Here is a 13,016-nt window from a genome sequence, read left to right as displayed (position 1 = left end):
CATCACCTTCCTTTCCAAACCAGCTTGTCTCTTGACTTTCTTAGAAGCAAAGCCCTCGGTGTCAGAAGAAACAGCCACTGCAGGCATCCCTTTAAAATGCCCCCAATTAATTGCTACCCTGCTGCTCAGGAACTCATAGAGTAGCACTGTTATACAAGTCGACTTTAGAAATTTCCACTTGGGTTAAGCTGAAATGGTTTTCACACACTGGGTCTTGTTCTGGCCCTGGGACCAGGAAGAACATGTTAAATCTCTTTTTTTCCCCTTTGGTTAGTTTTTCAGATATGTGAAGATACCATGATTCACACCTCCCCCCTTTCCAAAGCCTTTTTCTCCAGAGATGTGTCCAATTCCGCTAAACGTGCCACAGGGCAGCTCGCCACATTGCAACTCTGTTTCCGAACGCTCCCCAGTGTTGCCAACTGCCCAAGACTGAACACACATAGGATACACATAGGAATCCAGATTTCCAGATTTGGATGCTTCTATCAGCGCAATTTAGTATCACAAAACGACTGTTGTGGCTGAGCGCAGGATGGGTGTGGAAGAGACAGGTGGAGAATGGAGAGAGGGCAAGGTGTCTGAGCGATGAGGCAAACTAGTAGCACTTCGCAGCTTCTGGCCTGCGGGAAAGGGAAGGAGAAGGGGGGAGGGAGGATGGCATCCCTGCTGAAGCAGAGTGAGTTTGGGGGAGGCAGAGGGAGGGAGGCAGAAGGACACACGGGACGCGAAGGCCGGGAGACAGGTTAGCAACGCATGGAATGCCAACACGGGGAAGTGGAAAGAGAGAGCCCAGTGTGAGTTGGAGCATCGAGGAGGTCGGGGAGCAAATCCAATGCAGCAGGGAGGCTTCGGCTGAGCACCTAGGACACGGGCAGAGTCGCAAAGGTGTGGGACTGGGCACGGGGTATGCGACACACACGGGAATTATCTTGATAGACCCTCGCAGCGCCCGGCCCAGCCTGTCGGCGACAAGAGAAGGGACGAACGCTCCAAGCTGGAATGAATGACCCAGCCGCCCCCTGCGGGCAACCGCGAGCGGCCACTGCGCCTGGGCGACGCTAGCGGGGCGGGGCGGGGTGACGCGGGCGGCCAATCGGAGCCCGCGGCCCAGCTCCGGCCCCGCCCCTCCGTCCCGGCGCCGGCGCCGGCGGCGCGCGCAGCCGCCGGCCTCCCGGAAGTGCGCCCGGAGCCGGCGTCGCGGGCCGAGGTGAGCGCGCGCGGGCTGGGCGGGCCCGGCCGCGGCCACCCGGGGTCGGGCGTGGCGTCTCCCGCGTCCGCGCGGGGCTCAGCTGGGCCCCCAGGGGCGACGGCGGGGCCGGCGGACGCGCGCCCGGACGTCTCGGAGGGCGCGGGGCCGAGCGGGCTCATGGGTGGTGGGGACGCCGCTGCCCGGCGCTGGCTCTGTGCCCCGGAGCCTGCGTACCCCGCCGGACTCCCGGGCCGCGCCCCTAGACTGGCAGCTAAACCGCGCCGCTCCCTGTGCCTTCCCCCAGAGGCTGGAAGGCAGGGGCCCCGCGTGGGCTGAAGCCCGGAGCCTCCCTCCCCGGGGTGCCAAGGGTGCTGGGGGGCCCGGCGTGGAGAACACCTGGGTGGGGAGCGCCGCCCCGGCCTCCAGGACGCAGAATGCCAGCGGCACTCCCCTAACTCCCCTGCAGTTTGAACCAGCCTCGAAACCCGCTCCCTCCTCCCCCCCTCCCGAAATCTCCCGACGTTGGGGGCTCCTCTTCGCCGGAGCACAGGCCTTGCTTGGAGCTTCCTGGGTTCCAATTCGGCCGCCCCTTGTGAACATCAGAGGTTCCTAATCCGCCAGGATTAGAAATGGCAGGAACAGGGCCTAATAAGGAGCTGATGCGTAGCTGTTGAAGTAAAAATTACTCCTAAGGCTCCTCGTGGACGGTAAGGCAGGCTTTTTATTTAGGGGCCCGACCGCAACGGGGTTTTGCAGGCGCAGAGAGAAATTGGGCTGTGTTCCGAATACAGCAAGGACGAGTGAGCTCCGTGGGGAGGATCAGTGGATGGAAAATTACTAAGGAAACGTGGGGTAAAGGGAACGGGCTGAACCGACTTGACAGGAGTTTAGCCGAAGGCAGGCCCGCGTGCTAAGGACTTTGATCAGGTATCAGGGGCGGTCAGATATACAACGTTAGGATGTAGCATTTAACCAGCTCTCAAAGATGAGGGTTTTTCCCTGAACTGGACTCAGCAAGATTCTTGCTGAAACGGGACTCAAAGGGTCAAGGGCAGAGCTGAAAGGCCAGACCAAGTCACAAAGAGGACTCAGGAGCTTGACTAGATTTTGCTTAAGGAGAGAGTCTTTGTCAATAGGAGGTACACAACAAAGGGCTGCTTGTATGCACATGCATAGTAAGCGTGCTTACCTAAAAGTATATATATATATATACACACACACTGAGCCACCCAGGTGTCCCCCTAAGAGTATATTTTAAGTTCATTCTCATTTGTTAGAGTTTTAATAAGAACTATGCATTTGGGATAACTTGAAGTGTTTTTAGGTTCTCATGAACTCATTGGGTTATAAACTACACCCTTTATATAATAATTTAATTTGGAATAATTGAGACATTTTACTTAGCATTTTGTTAGGATATAATTACTAAAATCAAGTTTAAATACAAGATTTACAGTTTTCCCTAAATGTCACTTTCCCGAAATGTAATCTATGCACTCTTAATTCAGGAAGGAAATAAATCTGAATAAATCTACGCATCAGTCTCTTGATCTTTGAAATCTTTTTACTTGTTATTTAAAACTCAGGAGCCAAACAGATTTAGATTATGAAGGGTGCTTGTATATTTATTCAATTTTGTGACATGTTTATTTAAAACTGCACATTTTTCCTCTAGTTTTCTATAGTGGTCTCCTATAAGTTTAGATATGTTGTGTTTTCACTGCCATTCAATATGAAAACATTTTAATTTCCATTGTCCTTCTTTTTCTTTGGCCATAGGTTAAGAGTTTTGTTTTTTTTTAATAATTTCTATATATTGACATTTTCTAGATATTGTTACCGAGTTCTAATTTCCTGTATTATGGTTAGAGCATATATACTTTGAGATTGTAATCTTTTGAAAAGTAATCATGCCTGTGGTCTGCTTTGGTGAATGATTCATATACACTTGAAATGAATGTGTATTCTATAGTTGTTGAGTCTGAACGTCAGATCAAGTTGGTAAGTTGGTTTACAGTGTTCAGATTTTCTGTATCCTTACTGATTTTTTTTTTGTCTACTCCTTCGATCAACTATGAGGATCTGCCATTTTAGACCTGGTATTAAGTGCATATACATTTACAGTTTTGTGTTGTAAATGACTAGACTCATTTATAATGAAGTGTTTCCCTATTTCTTTTTTGGTCTTGAAGTCTCTTGGTCAGATATAATATAACTGTACCAGTTTTTGTATGCTTGCTGTTTGCATAGGATTTCTTTTCCCCATTATTTTATTTCCAAACCATCTGTGTCTTTATGTATAAAATGTCTCTTGTAGACACTATGATTGGATGTTGCTTTTCTAAATCTGACAGTCTTTACTTATAATTAAAATGTTTAGTCCACTTACATTTAATGTAATTACTGATATGGTTGAGTGTTGGTCTACCAGTTGTCTTTTTTCTCCATTTGATCCGTCTGGTTTTTATTCTTCTCTCGATGTTTTCTTATCACATTTTGGGATAGTGAATGTTTTGGGGGATTCCTTTATTGGTTTTTAAGCTATAGTTCTTTATATAATATTTTTACACCTAGCAGTATCGTCTTTAAGTGACCAAAGTTTACTTTAACTTATTGGAATCTACTTTAATATTTGTACCACTTTATGTCACAATTTACACTTATTTCCTGCCTCTCATTTAACACCTTTGCATTTCCCGTTTGTCACCTTAGCACCACTCACTTCCCATTTCGTATTCTTTTTTATCAGTTCATAAATGTAATAACCTCACAACAGATGAATTCCTTATGCCCACTCCTTTGTGCTATATTTATGTCATTTACTTCTACTTATGTTCTGTTTACACTGTTATTATTTTTGTATTTAATAGTTGCCTTTTAAGGAGGTTAGAAGTAAAAGCATAGTATTTCTATATTTATTCAGTATATGTTTACCATTTTTAGAGATCTTCATTCCTTTCTGTAGATCTGAGTTTCTCTGCAATTGGAAAGGTGTCCTTTATCATTTCTTACATATAAATCACTGGAGAAAAATTTTCCTAGCTTATTTATTTATTTTTATTGAAGTATAATCAGCATATGTTATGTTGGTTTCAGGTGTATAGCATATTGATTTGGCAATTCTATACATTACTCAGTGCTCATATCAACTATACTCTGTATGCTGTATTTTTCATCTCATTTGTTTTATAACTGGAACTTTGTATCTTTTTTTTTTTTTTTTAATTTATTTATTTTGAGAGAGAGATGGCACAAGCAGGGAAGAGGAGCAGAGGGAAAGAGAGGGAATGGTAAACAGGCTCCGTGCTCTGTGCAGACCCCAATGCGGGGCTCAATCCCACCACCCTGGGATCATGACTTGAGCCAAAATCAACCGACTGAGCCACCCAGGTGCCCCAGAAGTTTGTAGCTCTTAATCCCTTTTATCTGTTTTGCTCATAACCCCTTCTTACTTCCCTTTTGGCAAAGAACAGTTTGTTCTCTGTATTCAAGAGTCTGGTTTCTGTTGTTTGTGCATTTGTTTTGTTTTTTCATATTCTACAAATAAGTGAAATTATATGGTATCTTTCTCTGTTAGACTTACTTCATTTAGCATAGTGCCCTCCAGGCCTATCAGTGTTGTTGCAAATGGCAAGATCTCATTCTTTTTTATGGCTGAGTAGTATTCTATTGTGTGTGTGTGTGTGTGTGTGTGTGTGTGTGTGTGTGTGTGTGTATGTATATATATACACACATATATACCACATCTTTATTCATTCATCTGTCAATGACGCTTGGGTTTGCTTCCATATCTTGGCCATTGTAAATGCTGCAGTAAACATAGGGGTGCGTATATCTTTTTGAATTAGTGGTTTTGTTTTCTTTGTGTAAATACCAATAATGGAATTACTGGATCATGTGGTGTTTCTGCTTTTTAATTTCAACATAATGGTTGCACCAATTTACATTCCCACCAACAGGGCTCCCCTTTTTTGCCACATCCTTGCCAACACTTGTTATTTCTTGTCTTTTTAATATTGGCCTTTCTGACTGGTGTGAGGTGATACCTCATTGTGTTTTTCATTTGTATTTTCTTGGTGGTTAGTGATATTGAGCATCTCTTCATGTTTCTGTTGGCTTTCTCTGTGTCTTTGGGAAAACGTCTGTTCAGGTCCCATGAATATTTTTTTAATTGGGTTGTGTGTGTGTGTGTGTGTGTGTGTGTGTATGTTGAGTTGTAGAAGTTATTTATACACTTTTATTAACCCCTTATTGGTTATATAATTTTTTGTTGATGGTTTCCTTTACTATGTAACAGCTTTTTATTTTGGTGTCATCCCAATGGTTTATTTTTGCTTTTGTTTCCCTTGCCTGAGGAGACATATCTAAAAATATGTCGCTAAGGGCAATATCCGAGAGATTACTGCATTTTCCTTAGGAGTTTTATGGTTTCAGGTCTCACATTTAGGTCTTTAATCTATTTTCAGTTAATTCTTGTGTATGGCATAAGAAAGTGGTCCAGTGTCATTCTTTTGCATGTAGCTGTTCTGTTTTCTCAGCACCATTTATTGAGAAGATTGTTTCCCATTGTATATTCTTGCCTCTTTTGTTGTAGATTAGAGCCCATGGATGCAGGTTTATTTCTAGACTCTATCCTGTTCCATTGGTCTGTGTGTCTGTTATTGTGCCAGTACCATGCTGTTTTGATTCTTCTAGCTTTGTGATATATCTTGAAATCCTGGGAGAAGAGATCCCTCTAGCTTTGTTCTTCTCAAGAATGATTTGACTGTTTGTTGTCTTTTGTGGTTCCATACACGTTTTAGGATTATGTGTTTTAGTTCTGTGGAAAATGCTGTTGGTACTTTGATAGGGATTGCGCTGAATCTGTACATTGAGTTGGGTGTCATGGGCTTTTTAACGATATTCTTTCAGCTCATGAGCATGATCTATCTTTCTATTTGTTTGTGTCATCTGCGGTTCTTTTGACAACTTCTTATAGTTTTCAGAGTACAAGTCTTTCACTTCTTTGTTAAATTTATTCCTAGGTATCCTTTTTTAAAAAATTTAAGAAAATGTTTACTTATTTTTGAGAGAGAGAGAGAGAGAGAGAGAGAGAGAGAGAGAGAGAGAGAGAGAGCGCACACACATGACTGAGCGTGGGGGAGGAGCAGAGAGAGAGGGGGACACAGAATCCGAAGCAGGCTCCAGGCTCCAAGCCATCAGCACAGAGCCCAACTCACGAACCGTGAGATCATGACCTGGGCCAAACACGGATGGACACTTAACTGACTGAGCCACCCGGGTGCCCCAGTATTATATTCCTTTACGTGAAGTTATAAATGGGATTGTTTCCTTAATTTCTCTTCCTGCTACTTCATTATTAGTGCATAGGAACACAACAGATTTCTGTATGCTAATTTTGGATCCTGTAGCTTTACTGAATTCATTTTTCAGTTCTAATAGTTTTTTCATGCAGGCTTTAGGGTTTTCTATATATACTATGTTATTTGCAAATAGTGACTTCTTCCTTACCAGTTTGGATGTCTTTTATTCCTTTTTCTTGTCTGATTGCTGCAGCTCAGACTTCCAATACTATGTTGAATAAAAGTGGTGAGTGGACATCCTTGTTTTGTTTCTGATCATAAAGCAAAAGCTTTCAGGTTTTCACGACTGAGTACGATGTTAGCTGCAGGTTTTTCATGTATGGCCTTTTTATTTTAAGGTATGTTCTCTCTAAATCCACTTTGTTGAGAGTTTTTATCATGAATGGATGTATTTTGTCAAATGCTTTTTTGGTATTTGTTGAAATGATCATATAGTTTTAATTCTTTTTCTTGTTAATGTGATGTATTACATTGATTTGCGAATATTGAACCAATTGATCGAGGTTTTTTTTTCAATGTATTGTTGAACTTGGTTTGCAAATATTTTGTTGAGATTTTTTGCATCTATGTTCACCAGAGATATTGGCCTGTAGTTTTCTTTTTTTTGTAGTGGCTCTGTCTGATTTTGGTGTTAGGATAATGCTCGTCTTGTAGAATGAATTTGAAAGTTTTCCTTCCTCTTCTGTTTTGGAATAGTTTGAGAAGAATAGATATCAACCCTTCTTTAAATATTTGGTCGAGTTCACCTGTGAAGCCATTTGGTCCTGGACTTTTGTTTGTTAAAAGTATTGGTTAGTTATTCAGTTTTGTTACTAGCAGTTGTTTCATTCAAATTTTCCATTCCTAATTCAGTTTTGGAAGATTGCATGCTTCTAGGAACTTATCCATTTTTTTCTAGATTGTTTAATTTGGTGGTATATAATTTTCATCATACTCTTTTATAATCCTTTGTATTTCTGTGGTTATTTTTCTTTCATTTTTTAAAAAAATTTTTAAAATGTTTATTTATTTTTGAGAGAGGGAGAGACAGAGTGCAAGCTGGGGAGGGGCAGGGAGAGACAGAGTGCAAGCTGGGGAGGGGCAGAGAGAGACAGGAAGACACAGAATCCAAAGCAGGCTCCAGGCTCTGAGCTGTCCGCACAGAGCCCAACGTGGGGCTTGAACCCATGAACTGTGAGATCATAACCTGAGCTGAAGTCGGATGCTCAACCAACTGAGCCACCCAGGTGCCCCTTTCATTTCTGATTTTATTTATTTGAATCACCTCTCTCTTCCTTTTTTGATGAGTCTGGCTAAAGATTTATCCATTTTGTTGATCTTTTCAAAGGACCAGCTCCTGGTTTCATTGATCTTTTTCTATGCTTTTTAGTTTCTATTTTTATTTCTGCTCTACTCTTTATTACAGTAAGACCTTGGATCGCAAGTAACTTGTTTTGTGAGTGTTCCTCAAGACGAGCAAACATTTCTAAAAATCTTACTTGATAAACAAGCGATGTCTTGCAATATGAGTAGTATGTGATGTTCAATGTCACATGATCACAAGTGAGCTGGTGGTTCTTGAAATTCACTTTGATATACAAGTGCTTTGGGTTACAAGCATGTTTCCAGAATGAATTATGCTCGCAAACCAAGGTTTAATGTGTTTCCTCCCTTCTACTCGTTTTGGGTTTTGTTTGTTCTTCTTTTTCTAGCTCCTTTAGGTGTAAGTTTAGGTTGTTTAAGATTTTCCTTCTGAAGGCAGGCCGATATGGCTATAACTTCCCTCTTAGAACTGCTTTTGTTGCATCCCAAAGATTTTAGGTTGTTTTCATTTGTCTCCACGTATTTTTCGATTTCCTCTTTGACGTCTTGGTTGACCTCTTCATTGTTAGATAACATGTTGTTTAGCCTCCATGTGTTTGTGTTCTCTCCAGATTGATTTCTAGTTGTGGTTAGAGAGGATGCAGGATATGACTTTAGTCTTTTTAAATTTACTGAGACTTGTTTTGTGGCCTAACATGTGATGCCTTGGAGAATGTTCCAAGTGCACTTGGAAATAATGTATCCTGCCGGTTTTGAATGGAATGTTCTGTATATATGTCTTAGTTCCATCTGGTCTACTGTGTGGTTTAAAGCCAGTTTCTTTGTTGATTTTATGTCTGGATGATCTATCCGTTGATGTAAGTAGGGTGTTAAGTTCCCCTATTATTATGGTATGACCGCCAGTTTCTTCCTTTATGTCTTTTAATATTTGCTTTATGTATTTAGGTGCCTTTATGTTGGTCGCATAAATATTTGCAATTGTTATATCTTCTTGTTAGATTGATCCCCGTATTATATGGTGTCCTTCTTTGTCTCTTGTTTATAGTCTTTGTTTTAAAGTCTGTTTTGTCTGATACAGTATTGCTACTCTGGCTTTTTTGTCCCCCTCCACTTCTATTTGCATGGTATATGTTTTTCCATCCCTTCACTTTCAATCTGTACCGTCTTTAGGTCTGAAGTGAGTCTATTACAGGCAGCAGATAGATGAGTGTTGGTTTTTTTGTTTTTTTGTTTTTATTCATTCAGTTACTCTGTATCTTGATTTGGGGCACTTAGACCATTTAAAGTAATTGTTATCATTACATATTTATCGCTGTTTTAACTGTTTTCTTGTTATTTTTGTAGTTCTCTGTTGCTGTCTTCTCTTGCTCTCTTCCCTTGTGGTTTGATGGGTTTCTTTAGTGTTATGTTTGGATTCCTTTCTCTTTATTTTTTGTGTACCTATTATAGGTTTTTGATTTGTGTTAACTATTGGGCTTGTATATCACATTTATAACAGTCTCTGTTTAGTTGATGGTTGCTTGAATTTGAACACATTCCAAAAGCAGATATCTTTCTATTCTTATTTTTGAAAGATGTTTTTACTGGAGTGGAAATCTGGGTTGATAACTCTTTTCCTAGAATTTGGATTTGGTTCTTTGTTATAATTTCAATTTCTCTGTGGAACGTCCCTATGTCTACTTTCATTATGGCTATATTTTTCTTGCAGTCCTTGGGCCATCTTTGGGTTGGTTTCTCCTGTTTTTTTTCCCATGACTTGGAGTCACATTATCATGTTTTTAAATGTCTAATAATTTGGGGTTACATCTCGAATATTGCGGGTGGCACATTGTAGGATTCTGTGATCTTCCTCTGAGGAGTATTGAGTTTTGTTCTGGCAGGCAGTTGAGTTACTCATTGATCACCTTTGACTTGTGTTAGCTTGGTTTTATGCCTTGTTAGGACAGATCTCTCTGGAAAGGCCAGAGTGTATCCTGAGGCGTTCTAACTTGATTAGGCCAGACCAGGAGGCTGCATTTCCTCTGTGGATCTTGTTGATGCTTGACTTTAGGCTCTTTTAGGGCCAGTTTAGAGTAGATCTTACTCTAGGGCATTGTATTTACTCCTAACTATCCTAACACGAGGCCTTTCTGGTATCTCAGGATGCTTTGGGTATTAACAGGTATTAACGAGGTCTCTCCATTCTTAATGGTCACAAACTCAAATATCTCTCATTCCTGATTGGCATTTATTTTGTATCTCTTTTGCTCTTAACCCTGTAGCATCTGCTGTCTGTTAAACTTTGCATAACTTCACCCTGCCCCCGTGCAGTCCAACCCTTGGCCAAGGGCTCACAGGAAAACCCCACACAGACTTCTTCATGACCACCCCCCTCCCTGCCATAGCTCCATTCTTTCCACTGCTCTGTTGTTCAGATTCCAGATACTAAAGCAGCTCCAAGTTCTGATCTCTCCCTCCTCAGTTTGTTGAGACCACCGAACTCCGCTTGAGCTCCAGCTTCCTGCACCATTGTTGGGAAATTGTCGCCATGCAGACAGCCAGATGATCCTGGGCCTCTTCCCCATGAGGTTTTCTTCTCTCGGGGACCTCATTCTTGTCTGCCAGTTGTCTAGTGCAGGAAAACAATTGCCCTAAACGTTTTCTGTAGTTCTGTAGTTGTTGACAGTGGGTGGGCTGGCCTTACTACCAGGTACTCTGCTATGGCCGGAAACAGAATTGCTCAAACACGTCTGTACTGAGCACATCATCAGCTTGGCACCCTGCCTTCTGTTTGAATAAATGAACGAAATTTGTGGGTTTCTTGTTGAACCAAAAAATACGTGCAATGAGGTCCACATATGAAACCTGTAATATTGGGTTAATCCTTTATTAAATTTTTTTAAAAATTTGTATTTGTTTTTGAGAGAGAAAGAGAGAGACAGAGCATGAGCAGGGGAGGGGCGGAGAGAGAGGGAGACACAGAATCTGAAGCGGGTTCCAAGCTCCAAGCTGTCAGCACAGAGCCCGACGTGGGCTTGAACTCACGAGCCATGAGATCATGACCTGAGCTGAAGTTGGATGCCTAACTGACTGAGCCACCCAGGTGCCCCTGGATTAATCCTTTAATCCTTTTTACTTCTTCCCCCCCCCCCTTTTTTTTTAATGTTTCTTTTTGAGAGAGAGAGCGAGAACATGAGTGGGGAGGGGCAAAGAGGGAGGGAGACAGAATCCCGAGCAGGTTCCCCACTGTCAGTGCAGCGCCCAATCCGGGGCTCATACGCACAAGCCATGAGATCACATGACCTGAGCGGAAATCAAGAGCGGGGCACTTAACTGAGCCACCCGGTGCCCCTCACCCTTTCCTTTTTTTGCTTGAAACGTTTTATTTTTTATTTTACTTTATTTTTTGTTTATTTATAGTTTTTAAATGATTTTCTGATACAGGATGAGTTGTTTGAAGTGCTAGGCATGAAGACATTCCTTCTTGTACCACAAGGAAAAGGCAGCAATGAAAAGCTGGAGTATTCTACCGATCTCTAATTAAGCCAGACAGATTAACTGATTGGGTGTGTCTGTTTGCTTTTATGGTTCCAATTAGTGTTTTGGAGGAATGATGGCCTGCAACGCTTTTATAACATTTAAGGATTGGCCCAATAATCCAATATTAGGATCCTATGCAAGACAGTTAACTAGAAATAGTTTTAAATAAACTGATCCTTTAAGCATTTCTAAATACTACCTTTGTCATTTAACATTCCTTTTTCCACCAGCTTAGCCACTCACTGTCTTCCAGATTTTTAGGCCAGTTGCCATAAAATAGTGCTCACTTACTTCAAGGCCAGAGGAATGTTTTTGGGGGTAGTCACTGTTGGTTCTAAGCCTTCTCTAACCCCGGAGTTGAACATTTCATTTGCGACAGGTTTTTCATCGATTCCCACACAGTCTCATTTTCCACACTGCCCTCAGAAGAGGTCACCTGGAAATTTCGTTGCACCTGTTGGGGAAGAATTAATTTGTCCTCTTTCACCCCTTATTCCTTATGGAAGCGTCAGGTCGTTTCAGCATCACCCCTTCTAGGGTGTTGATGACGTCTTTGTTCAGCTTTACCGTTTAGTCTGCACGCTCGCGGGTGCGGTTAAGGAAGTGTCGTGTGGAAGAGCCGTTCACGTGGAACACCGGGGTGCAAATGCTTCACGTGATGCATTTCATCCTTCTACTGGGTCTGGCCTTTTGAAGCCCAAGAGAGAATGTCGTAAGACGGTCTGGGTGAAGATGCCAGTTTAGATACCGTATTAAGCGACTTGCTTGGCGGCTTCAGGTTTGTAATCTTTCAGAGGAGAGTAGTGGAGCCGTTGCTTCTCAGGGAGGGCCTGTGAATTCGTTCTCACTGATACTGTGTCCTTCTCTGTCCAGCACCGGCTCTCTCTCCCTCTCGAGTGTCCCTGTGACAGCCTCGGTGAAGACTTGGTCCCCCCCCCCACCCCCGAGACAGCCCCATCCGGGAAACCCTTCACCCAAAGGGACCCGCCGAGCCAGATGATGCCTGTCGACCTGGGGCAGGCCCTGGCCCTGCTGCCGCAGCTGGCGAAGGCCGAGGACTCCCCGTTCTGCGGACCAGACGCTGCCCCTCGAGGGGAGCTCTCTAACCCCGAGACCGCCCGCCAGCTCTTCAGGCAGTTTCGTTACCAGGTGACGTCTGGGCCCCACGAGACCCTGAGACAGCTTCGGAAGCTCTGTTTCCAGTGGCTGCAGCCAGAGGTTCACACGAAGGAGCAGATCCTGGAGATCCTCATGCTGGAGCAGTTCCTGACCATCCTGCCCGGGGAGATCCAGACGTGGGTGCGGACCCAGTGTCCGGGCAGCGGCGAGGAGGCGGTGACCCTCGTGGAGAGCTTGAAGGGAGACCCCCAGAGACTGTGGCGGTGGGTAAGCAGAGGGGGTAATCCGCCAGCGAGGCACAGGGCTCCCTTGGGGTCTCACGAGGCATCTTGTCTTTTTTTCTGACTCTCAGCATGTGTGGTTTTCCACACTAACGACCAGTTCTCCAATTTTCTTTTCTTCTCTTTTCTTTTCTTTAACGTTTTATTTATTTTTGAGAGAGAGAGAGAGACAGAGAGACAGAGAGACAGAGTGTGAGCAGGGGAGGGGCAGAGAGAAAGGGAGACACAGAGTCCGAAGCA

The 13,016-nt window shown here is 43.1% G+C and overlaps 1 protein-coding gene across 4 annotated transcripts in view; it reads left to right on the top strand.

The window, feature by feature from the left end:
• The first annotated feature begins 1,141 nt into the window (after window positions 1–1,141).
• Window positions 1,142–13,016, top strand: part of ZNF18 (zinc finger protein 18) — a 29,001-nt gene continuing 17,126 nt past the window's right edge. Inside the window, exons 1-2 of one of the 4 annotated variants that reach the window (XM_058704723.1) lie at window positions 1,142–1,210; window positions 12,250–12,762. In XM_058704723.1, coding sequence (XP_058560706.1) covers window positions 12,373–12,762 — 390 coding nt within the window. In that variant the 5' untranslated portion in view covers window positions 1,142–1,210; window positions 12,250–12,372. Of the gene's footprint in view, window positions 1,211–1,372; window positions 1,900–6,297; window positions 12,763–13,016 lie in introns of those variants that run through there. The other 3 variants (XM_058704721.1, XM_058704724.1, XM_058704722.1) reach the window with 3 other exon arrangements.

The sequence above is a fragment of the Neofelis nebulosa genome, chromosome 16, assembly GCF_028018385.1.
Source record: "Neofelis nebulosa isolate mNeoNeb1 chromosome 16, mNeoNeb1.pri, whole genome shotgun sequence".
Taxonomy (NCBI): Eukaryota; Metazoa; Chordata; class Mammalia; order Carnivora; family Felidae; genus Neofelis; species Neofelis nebulosa.
Note: the sequence above shows the minus strand (reverse complement) of the source record. Positions and strands in the feature narration are given on the sequence as shown.